The following is a 21,637-nucleotide window of genomic DNA, read 5'->3' on the forward strand; positions in this document are numbered from 1 at the left end:
TCCTTAGCAGAGCCTGCCACCAGATGGGAGCACAGGCAAGGTCTGAGCACAAGCCAACTGATGTCTTGGCTCAGCTTTGAAGGGTTGTGGCACGTGTCTCTGACTCTGACGTGTCCTGCTCTGGGGTACAGCACGCTTGTGTCGTCCGGCCAGGGACCTGGGGGGCTGTGCCCTCCTGCTGTTACCAATACACAGCTCCCCTCTGGTGTCTTGTCCTTGCAGAACCCGAGTGTTACTGGCACTTTGGCATGTCTCTTGTGGGCCTGTAACGAGAACTTCGGGGATTTTTTTTCCCCTCATAGGACACAGGGGCGCCGATCCCCTACAGCACTGCCCTGTGCAGGACCAGGGCCCAGCATACACAGACTGAACGCCCAAACGCTCACTCCGGTCCTTGCTCCAACAAGACATTAGCACAACTCGTCAGAACACAAGAACATCAAATACATATATCTGCAAGAGCTGTGAAGCTCTCCTAGCAGAGGGAAAAAAGGTTTATACCTCACCCTGGCACTTCTACTGACATCTATTAACTCACTGATGCAGGCACACAAATCAAATGTTTAAAAGCATTCCATAGGCACAGGAGTAGAGAATTCAGCTGGTTTACTGCCCTTCTTTTAGTTTCCTCCAAACTCCCATGCTGTATAAAATGCCTTTCTTTGTCGAAGTACTGGCAGGATCCCTTTGGACTGCCTCCGTGCTTCACAAGAGGCTCTGCCAGCCAAAGGTGCTGCCTCCCAGCCCTGTAGCCAGCCCCGGGCAGTACCTGCCACAAGCACAGCGTGCACAGTACTTTTAATCCACACATGAGATTGCCCACATGCCTTTCAGTGTGTTTTAATTTACAAAGTTAAAACAAGTAAATTTCCTTTTCATTGGTATTAAATAGATCAAAAGTAAATTCAGATTTAAACACATACAACTTCAGCTGATAAACAGTATTAAGAAAGTCTTAGTAGGAAAGAAAGCCTGGTTTATGCATCAGAAAAATCATCTGCTTTCTCTACAGGAAAGTTAAAACACTTCATTAAAGGCAAGACATCTGCTTTTGTCCTTGCTATCCTTCCCTCAGCTGGCTTTAAACAAGAAGAGGCCATTTCCCCTTGGAAAGCACGACAACTGAGTTTATCACATACATTTTCAGAACAAATTAAAAATATGTTGTGTTTACAAGGATTACTTACCTGCATGCATTTTTGGAGGAACGTGCTATACAACCAGCTGAACAAGATGAACTACCATTCAATGAACAGGCACGCTCAGCACTCTCGTGTAATACCATTGTTTCAAAGGACTATCATCCACATTAATTTTAGGCAGTCTGCAAGTATCAAATAAGCTTGATGTATTTTTCTTGCCTAAATCTGAAATTTTTCAATCGTGCTGTAATGTGCCCATATCTAGTTTGCTTTGGGAACCACCAGTTTGCTAAGGGGCAAGCGGATTCAATAAAAGCAGTGGCTCTACAGAACATCACAGTTTGGCTGAGAAACAAATTCCAGATTTTGCTTCTTAATTTTTTGAAGTCACATTAAACAGTTAATCATCAATCAATAAGCCTAATGCTCACTTCCACTGGTGCTCATTGCTTGTGCTCTCTGCCTTTCTAAGCAATTATATTCTACTTATAAAAAAAGGCTACCTTTTCCAACAGATTATCATCTTCCAAGTTGAAAGGCCAAGCCACTCTTAGTGAAGATCTTCCAGAAACAATTATAACATTGTGGTGGGGAAATTATTTTTGCAAGATACACTGCATGCTTTTAAGCATTTGGTATCGGGCAGATCTTACACGACAGAAAGCTGAGAGAGGCAAAGGAGAACCTGGCAACGAGCTACAGCAACTCGAATTCCTGGCTGAGGATATTAATGGCAACAATGATTAAAAATCCACCATATGCAAGACATGTAACCTCATTCAACTGGACACATGAAAGCTCAGAAAAATCTAATTTCCTACCTGCATCTAGCCAGCTAAAACCTTATGGCAAGTTACATATTTAGTGATACAAACTCACTTAAAGATTTTACAGCTGTAGAAGATGATGGTTTCCACACTAAGGGATTGCCATGAGTCAAAAGCCGAACAAAACCAAACAACCACACCTTCACCACATAACCAGTATATTTCTGCTCTGTTTTTTCAGATGAAAACCACCTCTCAACTAAAAACCTTGGTAACCAGCTGAGCAGTAAATCTAGTTAATATAAAAATAATTTTCTTCTCTCTTGTATAAGCCAAGAGCAATGATACAGAAAAAACAAACCATCATGGGACTGACAAAGTCAAAAACAATCAAGGAGAAAGCTTGGATTTTAATTCCTCTTGAAATTAATTTTATGTCTTTTCAAAAACATACTGGTTCAATTAAATTTATTTGATAGATAAGTGGAATAACATTATCAGCTTGAGCCACAAGACACTACAGAAATAGAATTCCAAGGATTTCTCTAAAAGTATGGTTAAATTCTTGCAGGAAAGAAAGATCTGGCTCAAAGAATCCCACTGTAGCCATCAACAGCTTCACTATCCACTTCCCTTCAATATTTCTTTTCATCTTCATAAAGCTAAACTAATGTTTAAATTAATGGAAAACTGCACCTGAAAAGAAAAAAAACCACATTCCATACCAGTAATGGTTTAATGGAAGTTAAAAAATTCCCCATTTCCATTGTATACCCATGTCTAGGAAACACCAAAGCTCCCTGTGCAGCAACTTGGAACAGTTATGGACAGAGGTGTAAGGAAGGCAGCAAGAACAGCCACCAGCTTCACACAGTCCTGCTGGTAATGACTGATCTGCAGCGAAGCTGGAGGCCTGCCGAGAGCAACTGATTTTTCCTTCCCTTTTCTCCACACTCCCAGAAATGTAAAAGTGTACTTTTAATCTGCATATTATAGAAATTTTCATCCCAACTATCAAATACTTACAGTGTTTATAACAGAAACTGCACTGATATATAAATATATATTAGGCATATTTACACCTCAGCAGGACCCATGTACATCAATTTCAGGTCTATCTGCATGACTGCAGGAAAAAAGAATATGGTGCTTGTTTTCAGGAAAAGTGACATTTTAACAGCAGCTTTTTCACCCCTGGATGCTTCAGAGCTCTCCCCTTAGATTGCTTAATGAGAATAATGAACAACATAAATAATTTCTGTACAGTTTTCAAAAAGCAATTCTCCAAGTATCAATCCCTATGCCGAAACATAAATGACACACTTGTACACCTGTATATGGTTCACCAGGCAAGGTACACAAGCGCACCTACAGAGAACTAGAGAAGAAAGCCTCTCCCCTTTTTATAAAAAAGTATTAATAAGAGACCAAAAAAACCCACAAAACCCAAAAACCTATAGAAAAGTTTCTCACATCTCATTATAAGTACAAAGAAACAATATGTACACATTTAAGTTGAAACACTGTCCATGTAAACAACCAAATGAAAAGTCACATACAAGCAGTTAAGACTGGAATTCATATCCTACTTCACAGCAACCACCACCTTCATCATCATTTTAGTTTTCTTCCTCCAACCCAATTTTAACCTTTCGGGCAGAAGTCCTGGTGTGATATTTAGCAACCAAACAACCTACCTATCAAAACCTTAACTTACTTCACACAAACAATTTTTTTTTTTTTTTAAACATTATATACATACACACACACTTTACTTGGTACTCTCCAGACAATTTCCCATTCTCAAAATGCAGACTGACATCTAAGTCCCTGTTGTAAACCAGTTTTGACTGTTTCTCTAGGACTTTTAACTCTCTAATCTATGGTCACACAAAAAGATTTCTAACCATCCAACACAAACACACTCCCTCTTACAAGAAATATAAATTAGTGTAACTATGGTGTTGAAGGCATTTGGCTGAAACACTTTCTTGACGTACGAAGGGGGATGAAAAAAATACACAATACATGAATATGAGCAAAGGCAGCTCCCTTCCACCCAGCTCCAAGTAACTGCAAAATGGACCCAACTTATTTTTTGCTGAAATCTAGTTTCAGAGTGAAAGCTCACAGCCCTACAATGCATTTTATATACATTTCACCACTCAGTAAGTGAATGAAAAAGGAGTTAAAAACATTCCTTTCCTACCCAACACAGAACAGCAATGAAGTTCTATTATTTCATAAGGCATGTTCCTCTTCAGTGAGAATCCAAGCACGAGCAAGAATTCTGCCAAGTCGTGCGATCCTATAACTTCATCTTCATCTACTCAATGTCTTGAAATTCCACCATCTCCCACTCTATTCCTCAGGTGGAATAATCCCTGTCACAGTGGGCATTTTTTATTTAACACAACTAAAGAGCACAGCTAAATAAAAAAACCCTCAGCAGCTGGCCCTTTGTATCTTTCAAGAAGAGGGACACACAAACAACCAATTTTTGCAGTTCTCTGGCTTTATCCCATAACCTGCCTTTGTACAATATCTCTCTATATAAATTAGAAAGAGATAAAGCCAATGATTAACTGCAGCATTCACGAAAAAACTCCAGTCCATGTTACACAGTCTCTTCTGTTTGGAGATCACTGAGGTGTAAAGGTGAGAATCATCCAGCTGATAACAAAGTAGAAGAGGAAGATGGGGTACACAACAAGAGCTTTGCGGTTTGGAGGCTGACTGTCTGCCAGGAAAGCTGTAGATGCTGGTGAAAAAGAAAAATACTTGAAATGCAAGCAGCACAGAACTAAAAGTCCAAGATCCCCTGCAGATGTTAATTTTGAATTAGGATCTGCATTACAATTATGTTGAAAGAGAAAACAGAGTAATCCATTGCTCAATACCAATGACCTATCAGTACCAATCACAACTTTATCACATAGAATGACAAATGCTGAATAATGTTCTGTAACAAGAGTCAGACTTGCAGATTAAGAACAGGAGAAATAATGCAAATGCATCTGTATGAAAGTAGCTTTTTCTAGTAGTATTTGTAACATGGATCACAGAATAAAATACCCAGTAGCCTCACATAGGGTTTAATATTAAATTATCATCCTTCTGCCAAAGGCTATTTGCATATGACCACAAAAATCAACAGAAGCAGAGGCTGAAGCTCTGCCAACACAAAGATTGGAAGAACTGTTTCTACAATACTTTAGCAGCCTAGGAAACACCTTGAACTACAATATCCATTGGTTTACCCAACAGAATGCACACAGATCTACCTCCTTAAGCATCATGCTACTCAGCAGGCACAACAGTGTTACAATGCAAAAAGGTACTCACCTAACGTTGACCAACCAAACATAGCTACTACTACGATAAGACGTATAATGAAGCTGACAGTCCCAGAACCCGCCAGCAGTACCAGCCTGCACACCAGCATTGCTACTGTCAGAGGCAGGACACAGTAACCCAGAACACACAGGCTCTGAAAAAAGGATCTGGAAAGGGGAGACAGAAATGGGGGGGGGCGGGGAGGGAGAAAGTCAAATCAAAGCACTGCAGAAACCCCATGCACAGGAGCACTTTAACTGCTACTAAATAAATCAGGACTCACATAGTTCCTCCAAGAAGCTTTGAGTTTAGTGTGATGACAACTGCACCAAACCAGATTATGACAAAGACTTCAGCAAACTGGGGTCCTCCATCGTCTTTACTATCTGCTGATCCACCCTGAAGCATCCTGTTGCAGGTAACAGATAAAGTGAGCATCATTTGCAATTGATGACTGGGTTTTCATAGACTTGGAGCAGAAGACAGAATAGGAGCCTGAAACACTGATCCCCAGTTAGGCTGCAGACCAATAATTTTTCATCCGTTTTCTTGTTTTTTAGTAGTATCCTCAATTTTGTATAGGAAAGGAAAATGGTTGTGGCTCAACTGAGGGCATTTCAGTCCATTTGTTTACTTATTTTGAGAACTGAATAAGCATACAGAGGAGAGTAAAACCATAGACAACAGACTAAAAGGTGAACGTTAAAGTACCAAAAGTTTAGTAACTGCTCAAAGTAGACAGTGTAGTGCATGATAGAACACATATGCCTTAAAGAAAGCTTATAGTAACTACAGGATATAAGCAACACAAAGCCTGGAGAAGTGGGCATGCATTGATTTGAATATTCAAATTACATTATCTACTACTGCTAAAGCTTTACCATCATTTTACTGAACGGTTTCTATATCTCTGTGTGCCTCAGTTAGCTGACAGATCTCAACAACATTCCCATCCTATCCCAGGCAGATCTGCACACATATGCTCCAGTGGAGCACCAGAAACTCCTGGGAGCCACCATCATCTCCTGTCTATGAACAACAGCCTCTCTTTTTCCATTGCTTTTCCACATACACTGCAGCTCTTAGACAAAGCTTTTGGCCTGCAGGTTAGGGTCAAAGTTGGCCAAACACATGAGAATCAAGGACAAGGTGCATCGGGATGCCTCCCAGTAAAATCATTCTTAAGACAGGGAACTCTGAGAAGTTCCTTAAATCCTAAATTCAAAGATGGGTGGTCCTGATGGGCTTGAAGTGTCACAAACATTCTACAACGTAATCTAAACAAGCAGTGTTTGCTGAAGGTCAGAGAAGGATCAGATGAACTTAATCTCAACATGCATAATCATAAGTTTTGAGTTTCTCATTTCTCTAGTACAAAAGACTATAAAAACCCAAATCCACCCACTGTAAGTACTTACAGTGCAAGCGAGACACAAAGCACCAAAGGGCCCCAAAGATCCCCTGTTACCAAAGGAAAAAATAAAATCATAAGTATCATAGCATGATGCTGAGTTTCATTTTCCTGCAAACAATAAAGCACCTTTTCCAGCTCCGATGTATCACTTTCCATATTACACTTCCTTATAAACTGCTTATCTAGCATCCGCTGTGGTTTAACCACAACAGCACCTTACACCATTTTCTAGAATACAATTTATTCAAAAGCCTTCAACTACTTAAATCTAACTGTTCTACATATTCTGATATGTTCCACTTTTAAAGAGCTTTGGTAATACTGATTTTTCATGTTTGTTATTCAGCACGCAACAACAACAGAAAGAACATGGGACAGATTGGCAAAACATCCTTTGAAGACCTTGAAAATCTTCTTATACATACAGTCTCTGAGAAGTGCACTACTCTTCTTTGGATACATGACATGGACAAATTTTTTCCCAACAGCCTTCAGATCTCTCATCTGAAATAAAGAAGTAACACTTTAATTTATCCCTTCATAAAAATTACACTTCACAACTGAAAGCAGAAAGACAGAAGTAAAGGAATATTGATGGTAAATCAAGACAGAATCCAACTCAAAAATTTCCGCAGCATTCTTTGCAAACAATGCCTACTTTATCGACATTCCTTAACAACCACAATATTTTATCCTTTAATAACAACTAATTAAGAATAATTATTTGTTTGGTCTTCTAGGAAGAAAAAAGTAATGAAAAATCCCATTAGTCAGGAGAGTTTTCTATTGGGCTCCATCTGAGGCCTCTGCCCTTGCAAAGATTTTGAGATCACAAATAAATTTTTGGGCTACAATTCAGGTATTTTTTAACCCAGAAGAACTAATTTTACATGGCTAGTTGTAAAAATAAATAAATAAATACACCCCACCCCCCCCCCCCGAGTTACAGTGACATACAAGGACAGCTCTGCAAAAATAAAGTTTTTGCAGTTGGCCAAAGCTATCAGAAAAACATGTGTTTTACCATAGACAGAGGCACAGACTCACAATAGTATCCCTAACAGGCTCATCCAGTGTGGAGTAGTCTTCATCAGGAGAGTGAGATCCAACAGGAACAGTAATTTCCCCTTCCACTGGAATATCTTCAGATATTGACACATCTGCAAGACCTGCAAACTAAATGTTTTTTTTAAACCTTTAGAAAAAAAAGAAGGACAAACCAGCTCATATTCACCGCAAATGTTTTTCAGCTGGGTTTCAGATCAAAACAGCTGCTCTGAATTCAACAGTTAATAACATGGTCAACAACAGAGGCCAGCCATTGTTTGCCCGATTTAAACAGCTCACAATCTAAAGACATGAGTAGGCACGTCCAAGCAAAGTGTTTCTTCAGTAACTCCCAGTAACCTGCTTTCTATCTTCTATTTATAGTAGATAACTAAAGGAAGTAAAAAGTTTGCTTGTGTTTTTCAAGTAGCGTAATGCCCGACAGCTATACAGCCACACCAACGCACGCAAATACACTGCCGTTCATGGACTCCATGGGGAAGCAACTCAGAAGAAACCGTACAGACATCTACAGGCCAAGCACAAAGCCAAGGCTGTTAAAAGCCAAGTATTGACCAAACAGTTTTCCTCCACCCAAGCAAAAAGTTAAAGTGCTCTTGTTCCCAGGGCTGGATGCAGAGAACAGCCCGACCAGCTCCACAGCAAACCCTGGGGCAGGCAGGGCGGTGGGCAGCAGGCCGGCGGCTCCCGCTCCCTGTCCTCCATGCGAACCGGCGGCCACCGCGACCCCCGCCGCCCCACACACGAGACCACGTACGGCGGCCTACCCCGGCGGCCGGGGCTCCCGTGGCGCGGCTGGGCCCTCTGCTGGCCGGCAAAGGCAAGGCCCGGGCATGCCGCGGCCCCGACCCCGCCGCCGAGTACTGCAGCCCCCCAGAGCTGGCCAGGAGGGGCCGGAAACAACCCGCCCACTCCCACCGCCACGCTCACCAACGGCCCCCCGGCACTGCTGCCCTCCGCCGCCGCCATGTTGGCTACTCGGGCGACGTGGCCGAAATACGTCATCACTACGCGCGGCGACGGCTGCCGCGTCACGCACCGCCAGGGCGTCCATGGCAACGCGAGCGGGGGCTGCCCCCCCGCTCCGCCCCGCCAGCAAGGGGGCGCCCTTGCCGCATGCCGCCGGTCCGGCCCGGAGCGGTGACCCGGACTGCAGCCCCCGGGGCCCATCCGCGGCCTCCCCCGGCCCGGCCAGCCCCGGCCCGCTCCGGCCCGTACCCCCGGCCTGCCCCATGCCCCGGCCGGCCGGTGGCGCGGGCGCGGCGGGCCTAGCCGAAATGAAACACCCTCCCGCAGCAGCGCGGGGCCGGGCCCGGAGGCGCCGCGGCCCCCTCAGGGCTCGGTGAGGGGCCTGTACGGACCCGGCCGGGCACCGCGGCGGGACGGACCCGAACTACAAGTCCCGGCAGCGGCACGGCGGCCGGAAGCGGGGGTCGGGTGGGGCGGGGGTCGCCTCAGCCCAGCGGCCCGGCCTGGCCCGGCCCACAGCTGCGCAGCCCGGCACAGGCAGGCCGGCCGGCGGCGGGGGGTGTAGGCCCCGCCCGCCCGAGCCTCCCGGGGCAGGGCCGGGGGCGGTGCCCGCCGGGGCGGCGGCATGGCCGCGGCGCGGGGCTCCCGGGGCGGAGGGAGGGCGGTGTAGCCGCGCCCGCCCCGCAGCGCGGCGGTGCCGGGGGTGCCAGCGGCGGGAGGAGCGGCCGGCGCAGAGCCATGGGGCACCCGCCGCTGGAGTTCAGCGACTGCTACCTGGACAGCCCGGACTTCCGAGAGCGGCTGAAGTGCTACGAGCAGGAGCTGGAGCGGACCAATAAGTTCATCAAGGAGGTGATCAAGGACGGCAACGCGCTCATCGCCGCCATACGGGGTGAGTGGGGCAGCAGCGGGGCGGGCCGGGGTCCCGGCGGCCTGCGGGCTTGGGGCAGCGGGCGGGGGCCGAGGGCCGCGCCCTGCCCCGATGCGCCGGTGCTGCGATGTGCCGGTCGGTGGTCTGGGGATGGGGCCTCCCCGGGGCTGCCCCGGGCGCAGAGGAGCAGCCAGCGCCCCTCTGCCCGGGCTGAGCGGGGTTTCTCCTTCTTGACCATCACCCTGCGGACGTGGTTTTGGGAGCCCACCTTCGCCTTGGCTCCCGCGGAGGCGTGTGGCCCCGCACCTCGGCGCTCGGCAGCTGCCTTCGTCGCTGGCATCGCGCTGGGGTGACTGGCTGGCCACGGGCAGCAAACTGCCAGCGGCCACGCGTGGGTTGCCGGTCCGGTGCTGGTCCTGCGTGGGGACAGGTCGGATTCGGCCACCCGGGCCAGCTGGGCGCCACCGCCGGCCTTGCAGGGCACCGGCTGCCTGCCGGTTAAGCTCTCCCAGGCACCCGGCCGAGCTCTCCAGGCAGCGCCTTACTATGAGGAGAATATTCTCCTATTTGGGGGAAGGTGCTTGGTTATTTTTCTTCACCAAAGAAGGGGTGGAGTGTGCCCTGGGCCAGCATGGGTCCCCTTGTCCCCCAGCCCTGCTTCCCTCGGATGGCCTGCTGTGAGAATGAGAGGGCTCCATCCAGAAACACTCAGTAGTCCTCCTTTTGTTGTGGGTGTTTCATTCCTTTTTAATAATACCGGGAATTTTTTCAATTTAATGTCGATTTGGGTGTTGCCTTTAAGGGAGTCACTTGTTCAGAAGTACTGAGACTATCAAAATACCTGGACCAGGTTGCGTCCTCTGAAACCGCCTTGTCCGTGGGCTTAGAAATTTTTTTTCATCCAAGAGCTGTAAATATGCTTTCTCTGTGTCATTTCTTACATCTTCTTTGCTTTTATAAATGTTCATTAAAATATGGCAAAAAATGTATGACACCGCAGCAGCTACAAAGGTTGCGCTTGCATCAGGTGAAGTGAAAGCAAACAAAAAAATCAGCAGGACAGACTGTGATCATACACTGCTTTTCTTGCTAGCTGGTTTGTTGTTAGTTGGTATTAATAGGTTTAGCTACTGCCCTTTTAAGAATAATCCAGAGCTTCCTTGTTATTAAGGCAATGGCGGGAATAGTCTGTGTTTACCCATCTGGAAAACAGCAAAGACAAAAGCTAGTATGACTGAAACAGCAAACATCACAGGGCTGGAAGACCCTAAAACGTACTAAAAAACCAACCCCCAAATCTCTGCTTAGTCCAGGGAAGAAAAAAACCAACCCCCAAAATGAAAACCAAAGGGATTTTAATAAGCCTGCTTGTTAACATAAATACTTTGCTTTTTCTTCATCACTTTGGTCAAAACTGTTTCCATTTTTAATGTTTGTAAACCCTAATGCTGCACTCAGAGTATGGATGCGAGGGTGTTTCGCTAGGTCAGCAAACCCATCCCAGTGAGGCTGGTCAAGGAGGAAGGGAAGAAGTAGAAGGAAACTGAGTACATCCAGGCAGCACTGAGTGTGTACTCTGAGGCAGTACACCCCAGAACTGAGGAAACCTGAAATTTCTTGCCTGAAATGCTGTGGGGGTGTTTTTGTGCTGTTTTCTTTTATAGGAGTGCAGCTGAACCGCAGGCAGAGGGATGGGCTAGCCAAGCAGGTGGCTGGACACGCACAGCTGGGGAGGGTGCTGGGGCCAATACCTGCCTGGGCTTCTATCGGCTCCTGGGGGGGATTCACTCCCTCCCATTTAGCTGACAGCTAACTTTAAAAAAATTCTAGGCCTTCCTCTCTGAATTCTGCCTGTCTGGAACTGTGGATAGGAATTTGGGGCTACTTGCTGTCCATTGCCCAAACAGCTTGGGCTGATGGCTGGTTTATCCCACTTGCCAGTCAGTGACAGTGGTGGCTGAAGATTTTCTTTCTGCCCCTTGGCAGTGCTGTGGGATGGATGTGTCCCTGGGCAGCTGGGAAGCAAAGATGATGATAGTCTCACCAGGAGAGAGAGTGAGATCTCTTTGTCAAGGATAGAGGGTTAATTATGATGATTGTTCTGACTGCACCTGTCTGAAATCTGTCCAGAGGTCCCTCTGCCTTACCCTTTTAATGGGTGAGGCACCCTCTTGGTGCCAAACTGTTTCAAGGTGTTGACTCACTGCACAGAATACAGACCTCTGGTGACATTACAGAATTAGATGTTGCCTGCGTGTTTGCTGATTAATTAATGAATAAACTCCAACATAAGATTTAAAGCAAATCAGTCCCCCATTTTGCTTAGACTTGTAGAAATGTCAAACACCTGCTGTCTCCAGCTGGCGGGCTCTTCAGTCTGACATGGTGATGGAAACTGCTGAACAAAAGACTCGTGTGCAGCACAGTCTGTCCGGATACAAACACATGCATCCGCGTGAATTATGCAAGCGCAGCAATGCTCGTGCAGGCTACCAAGAAGAGCAGTGTAGTTCCCCCTTGCAGGAAAATAGGATCTGCTGGGATTACGTGATCTGTAAACACAGTCTTAAAAGTCTGAGAATGCTCAAAGTTGTCTTTTATCTTCCATTTGCCAAGTAATAGGGAAAAAAGTGAGCATGACTTTATGTGGAGTTCTGCAGGACCTTCAGTTCATGTGCTGGGGGAGCCAGGTGGTTTTGAGTTGTCTGTGATACGAGTAGCATGTGTATTGTTCTTTTCTTGGTTGCTGGCAGTGTTCTTGTTGAAAGTGTCTGACCAGTTAAGGATGTCTCAGCCTACCTGCTGGGTGGTAAAATATTGGGAGTGTTCTAGCAGAGTCTCTACAGACTAAAAAAGAAAAAACCCACTTGGTATCACTTTGTTATGTCAGCAGCGGAAGATAGGCATCCATAAGTGCTATTTCAGTGACTTCTATTTGAGATTTCTGGATGTCTTTTTAAGTTTTTTGTAGCCCTTTTACTGGTAGATTCATTCACTGTAATTGTGTTTGTGAATTAATATGTGAACTTGAGTGCAGATTTTTTAAACAAGTCATTCAAGTAGCATGGAATTATAAATTTGTAATATTAAATGCTTCCAGTGGTATATGTCTAGTGGTTGGGTGTGCTGTTTTAATTAAATGGATTGCTTGTTTTACAAATGCATGTACTCCCTTACATTTCACAGTTTTAAACCCTTCCGCTCCGTCCCATCTGTGCCGATGGTCAGTGATGGCGAGTGGTGAATCATCATGAGGGTGACCTGGCTGCGGTGTGCTGCAGGGAGGAGTTTTGAGGCAGCCACATCTTTACTCCAGTCTTGTTTCTTGGTGTTTATTCCCAGCTCTCTCAAGGCTTACTGCAACCCCAGACCCTTCTCAGAGGAAAATTCCTGTTGATCTGGATGAAGTGATTCCCATGTGTGGCACCACGTGGTGTGCAGGTGCCCAGCACTCTCGGGAAGATGAGTGAAGGCTCAGGGGGACCCAGCTCATGGGTGCCCACCTGCTAGTCTGGAGAGGAGGAAAAGCAAGTCCCCCCTTCCAAATGCGGGAGGTGCCATGACATGGAGATCTGCTGGGGGTTGTCCATGCCAGAGAGTCAAATCTGTTGACACAGCTTGGGAGCATTGCTTCTGCTGGCTGCTGAGCCAAAACTGCCACTCCTGCTAAGATCCCAGATGGGGAGACAAGGGCAGCAGGACCCATGGTGAGGGGACGTGGGCTTTGGAGAAGAAATTAATCTCCTTCTGAGCTGCCCTTCCTCTGCAGGAGTCTGCTGACTTCAGCTTCCCTTCATGTTTCTAATGAAAAGCTGAACTTCCCTTCCCTTCCCCATCCCAGGGAGAGGCTGGAGCCACAAGGGTAAGTGCTTTCCCAGGCAGCAGGGCTTCCCCGCCTCTGGCTCTTCTGCAAGGAGAAGCCGGAGGGAGTACTCTGCCCGGCGCAGCTGTTCAGGGTCCAGCACTAGAAACCATCCCTGGAAAGCCCTGCCTCTGTTTGGTTTGCAGTGGGGCAGAGTCAGGAGCAGCTCCTGCACAGGTTAGCTCAGGGTGGGGAGTGGGCTGAAGGAGGACTCATAGTAGCGGCCATGGCTTGTGCTGCTCCAAAGCACGTGTGTCAGAGGAGGCTTGTCTGAGGGCTGCAGAAAGGGCCTCCCCTACTGCCCCAAGCCCACATGAGCAGAAGGGTGTGTGCTCATGGTGGTAGTAGCGCTGGCCGGCTCTGCAGAGGGAGGAAGCAGTGAGGGGGACTTCAGCTCCCCTTGGTCTGCTGCATGCCTCTGTTTCCCCTTCTGCATAGCAGGTAGTGCTCAAGGGCTTTGTCTGAAGTGGGGGGCTGTTACCCAGGTGAGGGGTGCACTTTGGTGCTTTAAACTCCTCTTGCCTTTCAAGGGCTTAAGAGAAATCGGTTCCACCCCACCCACCCAACTCTGACGTGTTACCAGCTGAAATAAATAAAGTACCATGGGTAAAGCCCTCCCAAGTGCTGTGCAGCTCCCCATGTTCTGGTGTGGGTCCCTGTGCAATTACAGTCACACGTTTGCGGCCTGTAAGTGTGGCATTTTTTTTCCTCTTGCTGACAGACAAACCCTTGAGAACTGACTATACATGGGACACTAACATTACTAAGTGGAAGGTTGTGCCAAATGAGAAATTAAACTGACTAAAGCAGAGAAAAATACTGTTCATTTGTAATAATCTTGGGTGTGAAAGGCCATGATAGCAAATAAGTTACTCTGAGACAGAAATGTGAGTTATTTTTGTTGTAAAGTTGGCTGCATCCCTTCTTTCTTGTGCCAGGAGTATGCAGAGTCTCTGGCAGTGCCAAGTGACGATGCTGGTCCCATACGTTGTGCTGGCCGTGCCGGAGCTCGCTGTGGCCTGGCCCGGGCTGGGGGGTCAGCCTTGGTTAGCCTTCCTCCCGGCGCTGGGGGGGCGGCTGGCGCTTGGCCTGTGGCACGCTTTCTTGGCACTCCCGAGGCCAGGGCTGCTCTGGGGCTGCTTCGCTCGCCTTTGAAAGCCAAGACCAGTACTTCTAGCTGGCCCCCATGGAAACTGCAAGGTCTGCCTTGCTCGGAGCGTGCAGGGCTGGCCTCAGTCCCCTTGGCCTGGCACCTATCCCCTCAGGCTGGCCAGGGCCCCGTGTGGGCACTGGGGATTCAGCCCCAGCAACAGCTTGTTTGTGTGGCAGAGCTCGCGGCCCGTGCTGTAGTGGCCAGCACCAGATCACAGACAAGATTTGCTGCCAGCTGCATGCTTGAGGCCACAAGCAAGGATGTCAGAAGTAGGTGACTGTGTAGCACCATAGTTGTTGGAAGAATGGCTCTTCACAGCATTTTCTTTCTGTGGCTCAGTATGTTGTTGGGTTTTCCAGAATCTTTCCTGCTAGCTGTGCTCTGCTGTGTGTGGTCATGCAAAACCATCTATTTCCCCCTGGTCTTTGATCTTTTCTTGTAATTATGTATCAAACTGAGTTTAAGAAATGTCAGGTTGAGGCTCTTTTTATTAACGTACAAATGCTGCAATGGTGTAAGCTGTCCTTTGAAGCTGGAAGAGCTTTGAGTTCTCATGCAAATGTTGCATGCATGGTTTTGAACCTGATTTCTGTACTGCATAAAGTTTTGAAGATTGCCTCTGACTTTGCATGTCAGTTAATTGTCCTCCCCAGGCAATGCAAGTGTTTTATCCTGGGAGGATAACCTTATAAAGGAATGTGTAGAGGCACCTATGCCTGCAAAGCACATGGCAGTCTGTAACAAAAGGGTCTGGGTGGGCTTTTCCCCAAGACTGGGATTGAATAGGAGACTCAGGGAAGGGTCCACCATTATCCTCTTCCCTGCACGTCTGGTACTGGCAGCACTGTGTGTGGGAACTTGCTTGTCTGCTTGAGGGACTCTGCAGTCCTCACTGTGGAAGACCTGTTCTCAACAAGTTCCTGTGCTGTTGTTGGAGGTGGTGTTTGAGGATTTAATGCTCTGGAGTGTAGAAGGCAGAGTGTCAACAGAATGCAGTATTTTAATGAGATTAAAGCTGCCATGGAGTGGCCTGTCTGCCTGGTTCCTACAGGAACCCCATGTGCAGGTTCATGTAAAGTCTATAGAGACAAAGGCTTGAATCTATTACTACAGTGTGTTACAGGCAGATACTGGTTTTTGCCTATGTCTGAACAAGCCTAAGGCTCCTCTGGAGAAGGGGGAAGAGGAATGTGTCTGTCCCACCAGTGTCCATGTGCTGGCTCAGGAAGGGTTGCAGTTTGCCAGGCAAACATTAGCTCTGCACTCCCGGCAGAGCTTGGCATCAAGATGTCTGCGTGAAAAATATCCTGTCCCACAAAGGCAGCTTATTTGGGAGCCAGCATATGGCACATTAATGAAGATGTGCATAGAAATCATCCATGTGGATGCACCGAGGCCTTCTGTCTCATGGAAAGCCACTCATTAAACTGCCCAGTATAACTAGAGAAATCTGGTGTCCGAACAAGACTCATGTAAGCAGTTTTTCTGAGGCCACTGGCTAGGTGATTATGAAGAGGCTGCTCATGTGCCCATGTTGGTAATGCAGAACAGTTCCAACTTCTTCAGATTTGGTCTGTCCTTTTTCTTCCAGTTGTATCACAACAGTCAGTACCTGAGCCTTGACTTGAATGGTTCCAGGATCAGACCCTGTACCAGTAGGCATGGCTCTCAGTACAAAGACTTGGCCCTGGCTGGGTATAATCAGCTGAACAAGGTCTTGGTGGCCTCATTAGCTTGGCCAATCTGCTGTCCCTGCATTTGGAGATGGTGTTCATCATTACACCAGCTTAGGGGGAACCTCAGCCTGGAGCTGCAGACAGCAAGCAACTGAACGCTTCTACCTGGAGTGGGGCTGAGTTCAGCCAGGTATCAGCCTTGCTGCCTCATCAGTCACCTTCCAGATGAGGGACATTGGGGAAAACATTGCAGAGCAGAAATGCAGATCTCTTGGTTGTCCCCTCATGGTCTCCCCCTGTAGTGTCACTGGAGCCTTTTGTTTTACTGTGGAACTGGTTTTCCACCCATGCTGGTGGCACTGGGAGGAGCTGCCTTGGACTGACTTTCCAGAGGGGGATGGCTCACTGCTGCAGGGACACCTTCCGCCTTTCTCCCAGAGCACATTACGCTATAGCAGCAAGTGTTAAGCCATTTCTGGACTTTAGCAGGGGAAAAATGACTTGCTGGAAAATATATCGCTCCCCTCTGCCAATAATGTATTCTCTTGTATTTGTTCGCTCCTTGCTGGTTTTCTCCCATCACCCAACACGGTGGGTTTCATTCAGTAAGGGCTCCAGTTAGTGCTGATAACTTTTTAAATTTTCTCCTAAATTTTCAGCTGTAGTTGTTTGCAGACATCAGCTTAAAACAATCAATTGCTTTAGAGTGGTGTTGTGTGGACCTAGATACCACCTAGACCAGTTACACTCAATGAGTTAAAGACATCAAGGCCATGCAGTTTTAGCCAGGAACTAGCCAGAAACCTTTCTCTGGAAAAGAAGTATGCAATAAGAGAATGAAAATGTCTTGAGGATTTGGAGACCTATGTGCTCCTAAGTATCACTGTGCTACAGCACTGGGGTCTGTGGTTTGCACCATCTTATAGCAAAGGTGATAGTAGGAATACCTGGAAGCTGTTTACACAGAGACTTTTGGAGGCCTTTAGTAGATAAACTCTGTGTGTGTGTGTACCTGTATGTGGGGCAGACCACAGTGTTCTGCAGTACTGGTAACACACAATACCATTTACAGAAGTGCTACTTACTGGAAGTACTCTGGCTTCATAACCTAATAGGATGTTCATAACAATATTCATCAAATGTGATGACTTCCACTGAAAAAAAACACATTGCCTTCTTTTTCCTCTGTGGGCCTATACCTCTGCCTTTGAGTGGAGTGGCAGTTCAAATTCCCTGTCCCCTGCAGCAGCTCTGAAGCGATGCTCAACTTGCAAAAAAAAAGTTTCTGTGTCTGTATCTCAATGCAGTGGACTTCAGCTCATGTGCGACCAGTGCTGCTCTCCCTGGTGAGCATCTGTGCTCTGTGGGTATCCTCAGGACAGGTAGGAAGAGGGAATCTTTTTGCAGCCAGCAGATGATGAAGCAGCTCATTTTCCTGGGCTGTAGGCCATGTGCACAGAATCTAGGGCCCCAAGTTGGTGCAAATCTAAACCAGACATGCTTTAACCAGAAACTAAAAAAACAATAGCAAAAAAAAAAAAGGGAGCAAAAAACCCTTCCAAAAAGGCAACCCTCCCCACAGCCGTCAAAGCTGTATCTTCAGATGCAGGCCAGAAAAACGAGGAGCGTGCACAGTATCTCCCTACTCCAGTTGCAGGGTGTATCTTACCCCTTGTTTCAGGGCTTGACATGCTCCAGGCTGGAGCAACTTGCTTGCCCTGCACATGGACACTGTCATGTTTGCTTTGCTGTGTGGCTGATGCATTGGGCTTGGTGGCAGGGCAGGTGGCTGCATGGTGATGGCTCCCGTGTGAGCTGTGTGGTGCTGGGCTCCATGGGTGCAAAGGCTTCGCTCCCCTCCCTGCCTCTGCTGGCTCTGGTCCCCAGCCTCCCCCTGGGACTGCTGGCTTCTGCTGGTTACAGCTGCTCCATCCGTGTCCTTGTCACCTGCACGAGGGGTATTCAGAGTAGGCATGAATATTGGCTGGGGTCACTTCCTGCCCCTTGCCAGTCCCCGCTGCAGCAGCACCATGCGTCAGCTCTCTCTCTGCCAGCTCAGGGGCTGGTGAATGGGCTGTGGCCCAGCCCTGGGCCAGTTTAAAACAAACCAATGTGCAGTATTTTGTGAAGGCTTTTTTCAGCCCGATCAGTGCCACAATACACCTTCTGGGAACTTGCCTGTATACATCGGCACAAAAGGCCAGGGCAAGAGGTTAAGTTGTTTTCACATGTTTGAGTATATTTTTTTCTTCTGTCATGCATGAGAGATGAAGAGAGCTTTTCATTCATCTTCTGTTGCCTTTCCTGGCTCCTTCCCTGGGAGGATGTGGGTGTTATCCATGTTTTGTAATGTGTCTGACAGCCCACGGGCTCACAGCAGCACTGCTGCTGACCAAAGAGTTTCCTCTTGAGTCACTATGTGAGGACTCAGCTTTTCTGGCTTTTTTCTTCAGAAATTTTTGTAATATTTTATTTATTAATTCTGTTGGTAGCACACTGGTAACTACAGATGTGGCGTCCTGCGTTCACTGTCCTGCTGTGTGTCATCTCAGCTTTGTGTAGCGGCTTCAGCATCCCCACTAGTTTGTGCCATGATGTGCAGCCAGAAGCCTCCCTGTGTCACAGTCCTGGCCATGTGGCTCCTTGGCCCTGTGCTGTATTATACCTGCCTAGAGAACATGGCTCCAGCACCGATGGCTGGCTGCCTGGCTGCAGCTGCTGTCTGCAAGGAGGAGCTGAAGTGCCAAGAGGCCCCTTCCCCAAGGGGAAAAAGGGGCAAGAGCATGCCGTGGATGCCGGGCTGCAGTGCCATACACTGCCAAAGTGGTACCTTCTCTGACAGGGTTGCTACCCTTCAGCATTGGCTATCAGAAGTACAGAGTTTCTGTGCAGTTTGAAGAACTGTGAGGTTTATGGGAAAAAAGGGCAGACTTCTTTCCTGCACACAAAGCAGTGCTATTTTACAGACATTGAACACGCCGAAATGAAAGCTGCTTTGAAACTGCTGATGAAATTCAGCAGGCAGCAGTTATTTTTCTTACTAAGCATTAAATTAATGTTTCAAAGGTGTGAACCTTTTATTTGAGTGTCTGACATGTATGAAGAAAAAAGCTTTTGGAAACTTCTAATTTTTGTTTTGGTGCTGATGGACTTTTCCACATTGGCTTGTGCTTTGCCTTGCAGAGTCCTGACCACTGTTTGTTGAGCTCCTCCTTCAGGAGCAGTGATCCCCAGGTCATGCTGGCTTTTCCCTTCTGGGGTGCATTCAGATGCTGCCTTTGTTGCTGGTGTCCTTTTTTTGTCACCAAATTTTCCATGCAGGTGAATGTGCAGTCACGAGTTGTTCAAATGATGATAAGAGTAGCTGAATAGCCTGAGATAAAGTTTATACATGTAGGCCTAGAATTTAGGTTGCTGTTTGCAGTTTGTTCTCTCTCCTTTTTTTATGCTGTTACTCCAGCCAAGACTGATTATGAAGCTAGGTATTTTTAAAGCAAGAATAATTTTATTAATCTTACTAAACCTCGTAGCTGTGAAAATTGAGAACAAGGGACACAGCCTGTTCCTGTGCCATCAAATGATGAACTGGGGACCTGCAGGGCATCAGGGGACCCTCTGTGGTGGACTCAGAGCTGGACCCCTAAGTCCTCATGGGATGTGAGGCTGGCAGAGGTGGGCTATCTCTCAGCGAAGCCCACCTAACGGTGCTCAGCAGTGTGAGTGAGTTTGGGCTGCCTGTCAGGTTGAAGGTGCCTGAGGGGCTCCCAGGTGGTGCTGGCTGATGGCCTCATCCACACTGGCAGCAGCTCCTGGCCCTGAAGCAGGAGGGATGTGCATTCCTCCCCGCACTGAGCTTGTAAGCTGCTTGTGAGTCTTCCCCTTGCACCGTGTGTGACTCATCTGGCCTCCTGCCTGCCCTTCTCTGCACCCTTATCGAAGGAAACTCTGAAATCATTGCGTGCTGGGGGAGCAAACTGCTGGCTCCACTCGCTCGCTGAAGCCGCCTGCAAAAGCACTTGGTTTTCACTTGCCTTGCCCCTGCCTGGGAAGGGTGGCTGCTGGGAAGCTGAAATGAGATGCATCTGATGGCTCTGCAGATCATAAGATATCTCTGTGGGGATTGCTAATGCTCTGCCCCGGATAAGAGTCTGTTGTTTTCGTGTTTGTTTTCCCTGTGTTCGTACGGCTTGTACAGCAGGGAGCTGTGGCTCTTGGAGCACAGCCTCTTCTGCCGCTTACGCCAAAGCAGCCGTGCCAAAAGTTTGCTCGGCTGCTCTCAGAGCTGGGGAGCTCCGCGTGGCCTGAAGTGCTGCAAGGATTTGTGCAGCTCTGCCCTGTCCTTGCTGACCAGCTGCTTTGCACGAGGTTCTCCTGCTCCCCAGGGAAGTGGGCTGCTCAGCCCCTCGTTGACAGCTCGCTTGTCCTGAGGGAGGAGAAAATTAATTTGCTTTCCATGGCTCAACTTTTCGGTTCCTTTATTTTTCAGAGTCTGTCCTTTGTTCAACATGGCTAAGCCTTGTCCCCAGGACTGGGGAAGGCTGGTAGAAAAGCTAGCCTCCATGGGATGGTGATATAAGTAGGTGCAGCAGACGGTCACCTGCGAGCCTCACCCTACTCTGGCTGCCTGTTTGAATTACAGCCCCAGCCCCTGCACTGATGCCCAGCGCCGCAGCCATGGCTCACCTGACACCACCATCCCTGCACCACCAGCAGTCTCGGCGTGCTCTGCTGCTGGGGGCAGGCATATAGCAGCCTCTGCATTTGAAGTTCAAAGAAAGCAGCCATGTGCTGCTGCCCTTGGAGCCCTCTCATAATGGGTTGAGGAGCTGCTGGCCACCCCAGCACAGGAACGCTGGCACCAGCTCGACTGTAGTCTGCATCACCCCGGTCCAGAGCTGTGCCAAGCACACTGCTCGCAGGTGTCGCTTCTTGGCACCCTTGGTTGCTGTGATCAGGTTGGAAATTGTGAAATGCGTTTTCCTCTGCATCACCTTAACTGGAATACAAAAAATAATAGTTTTCTAAATGGTCAGGCTTTGCCAGGAGCTGAATTGTGAACGAAGAAATTCGTATTGTGAGAGTTTGGAGTGAAATAACGTAAGAGACGGGCTGACTGCAGCCACACCGCCAGCAGAGGAGTGTTTGCCAACCCCTTTGGTCTTTTGGGGTGGTGGGAGCTCTTCTTGAAGGCAACTTGTCTGTAAACCTGGGGTTAAAATTTATGGAGAAAACTTCGTCATTTCCCCTCTGATACTGGTTGGATGTCACGACATATATGATTGAGAGAAATTATAGCTGTATTATTTCTTAATGCACATTTCAACACTTTTGCTGATTTCTGAGGCTGCTAATCTTTTTTTAACTTCCATTTCAGTTAGC

At 47.7% G+C, this 21,637-nt stretch overlaps 2 protein-coding genes across 5 annotated transcripts in view; one reads left to right on the top strand and one right to left on the bottom strand.

Annotated features, from left to right (window-relative positions):
- Positions 1-824: 824 nt before the first annotated feature.
- Positions 825-9,045, bottom strand: YIPF6 (Yip1 domain family member 6). Of its 2 annotated transcripts, none has more exons than XM_055727832.1 (7): positions 8,658-9,045; positions 7,707-7,835; positions 7,085-7,163; positions 6,664-6,706; positions 5,529-5,654; positions 5,255-5,412; positions 825-4,670 (listed from the first exon to the last, which is right to left on the bottom strand). In XM_055727832.1, the coding sequence occupies exons 1-7, from the start codon at positions 8,895-8,897 to the stop codon at positions 4,552-4,554; spliced, it is 894 nt and encodes a 297-aa protein (XP_055583807.1). In that variant the 5' UTR covers positions 8,898-9,045; the 3' UTR covers positions 825-4,551. The 2 variants fall into 2 exon arrangements, with proteins under 2 accessions (XP_055583807.1, XP_055583808.1); XM_055727833.1 differs by having other exon boundaries at positions 7,684-7,835; positions 8,658-8,756.
- Positions 9,046-9,288: 243 nt separating this feature from the next.
- OPHN1 (oligophrenin 1) overlaps positions 9,289-21,637 on the top strand; it is a 68,143-nt gene continuing 55,794 nt past the window's right edge. For all 3 annotated transcript variants that reach the window (XM_055727827.1, XM_055727830.1, XM_055727828.1), the window contains exon 1: positions 9,289-9,588. In XM_055727827.1, the coding sequence (XP_055583802.1) occupies positions 9,435-9,588 (154 nt within the window). In that variant the 5' untranslated portion in view covers positions 9,289-9,434. The remainder of the gene's footprint in view (positions 9,589-21,637) is intronic.

This window comes from Falco cherrug, chromosome 15 (genome assembly GCF_023634085.1).
Source record: "Falco cherrug isolate bFalChe1 chromosome 15, bFalChe1.pri, whole genome shotgun sequence".
Classification (NCBI taxonomy): Eukaryota; Metazoa; Chordata; class Aves; order Falconiformes; family Falconidae; genus Falco; species Falco cherrug.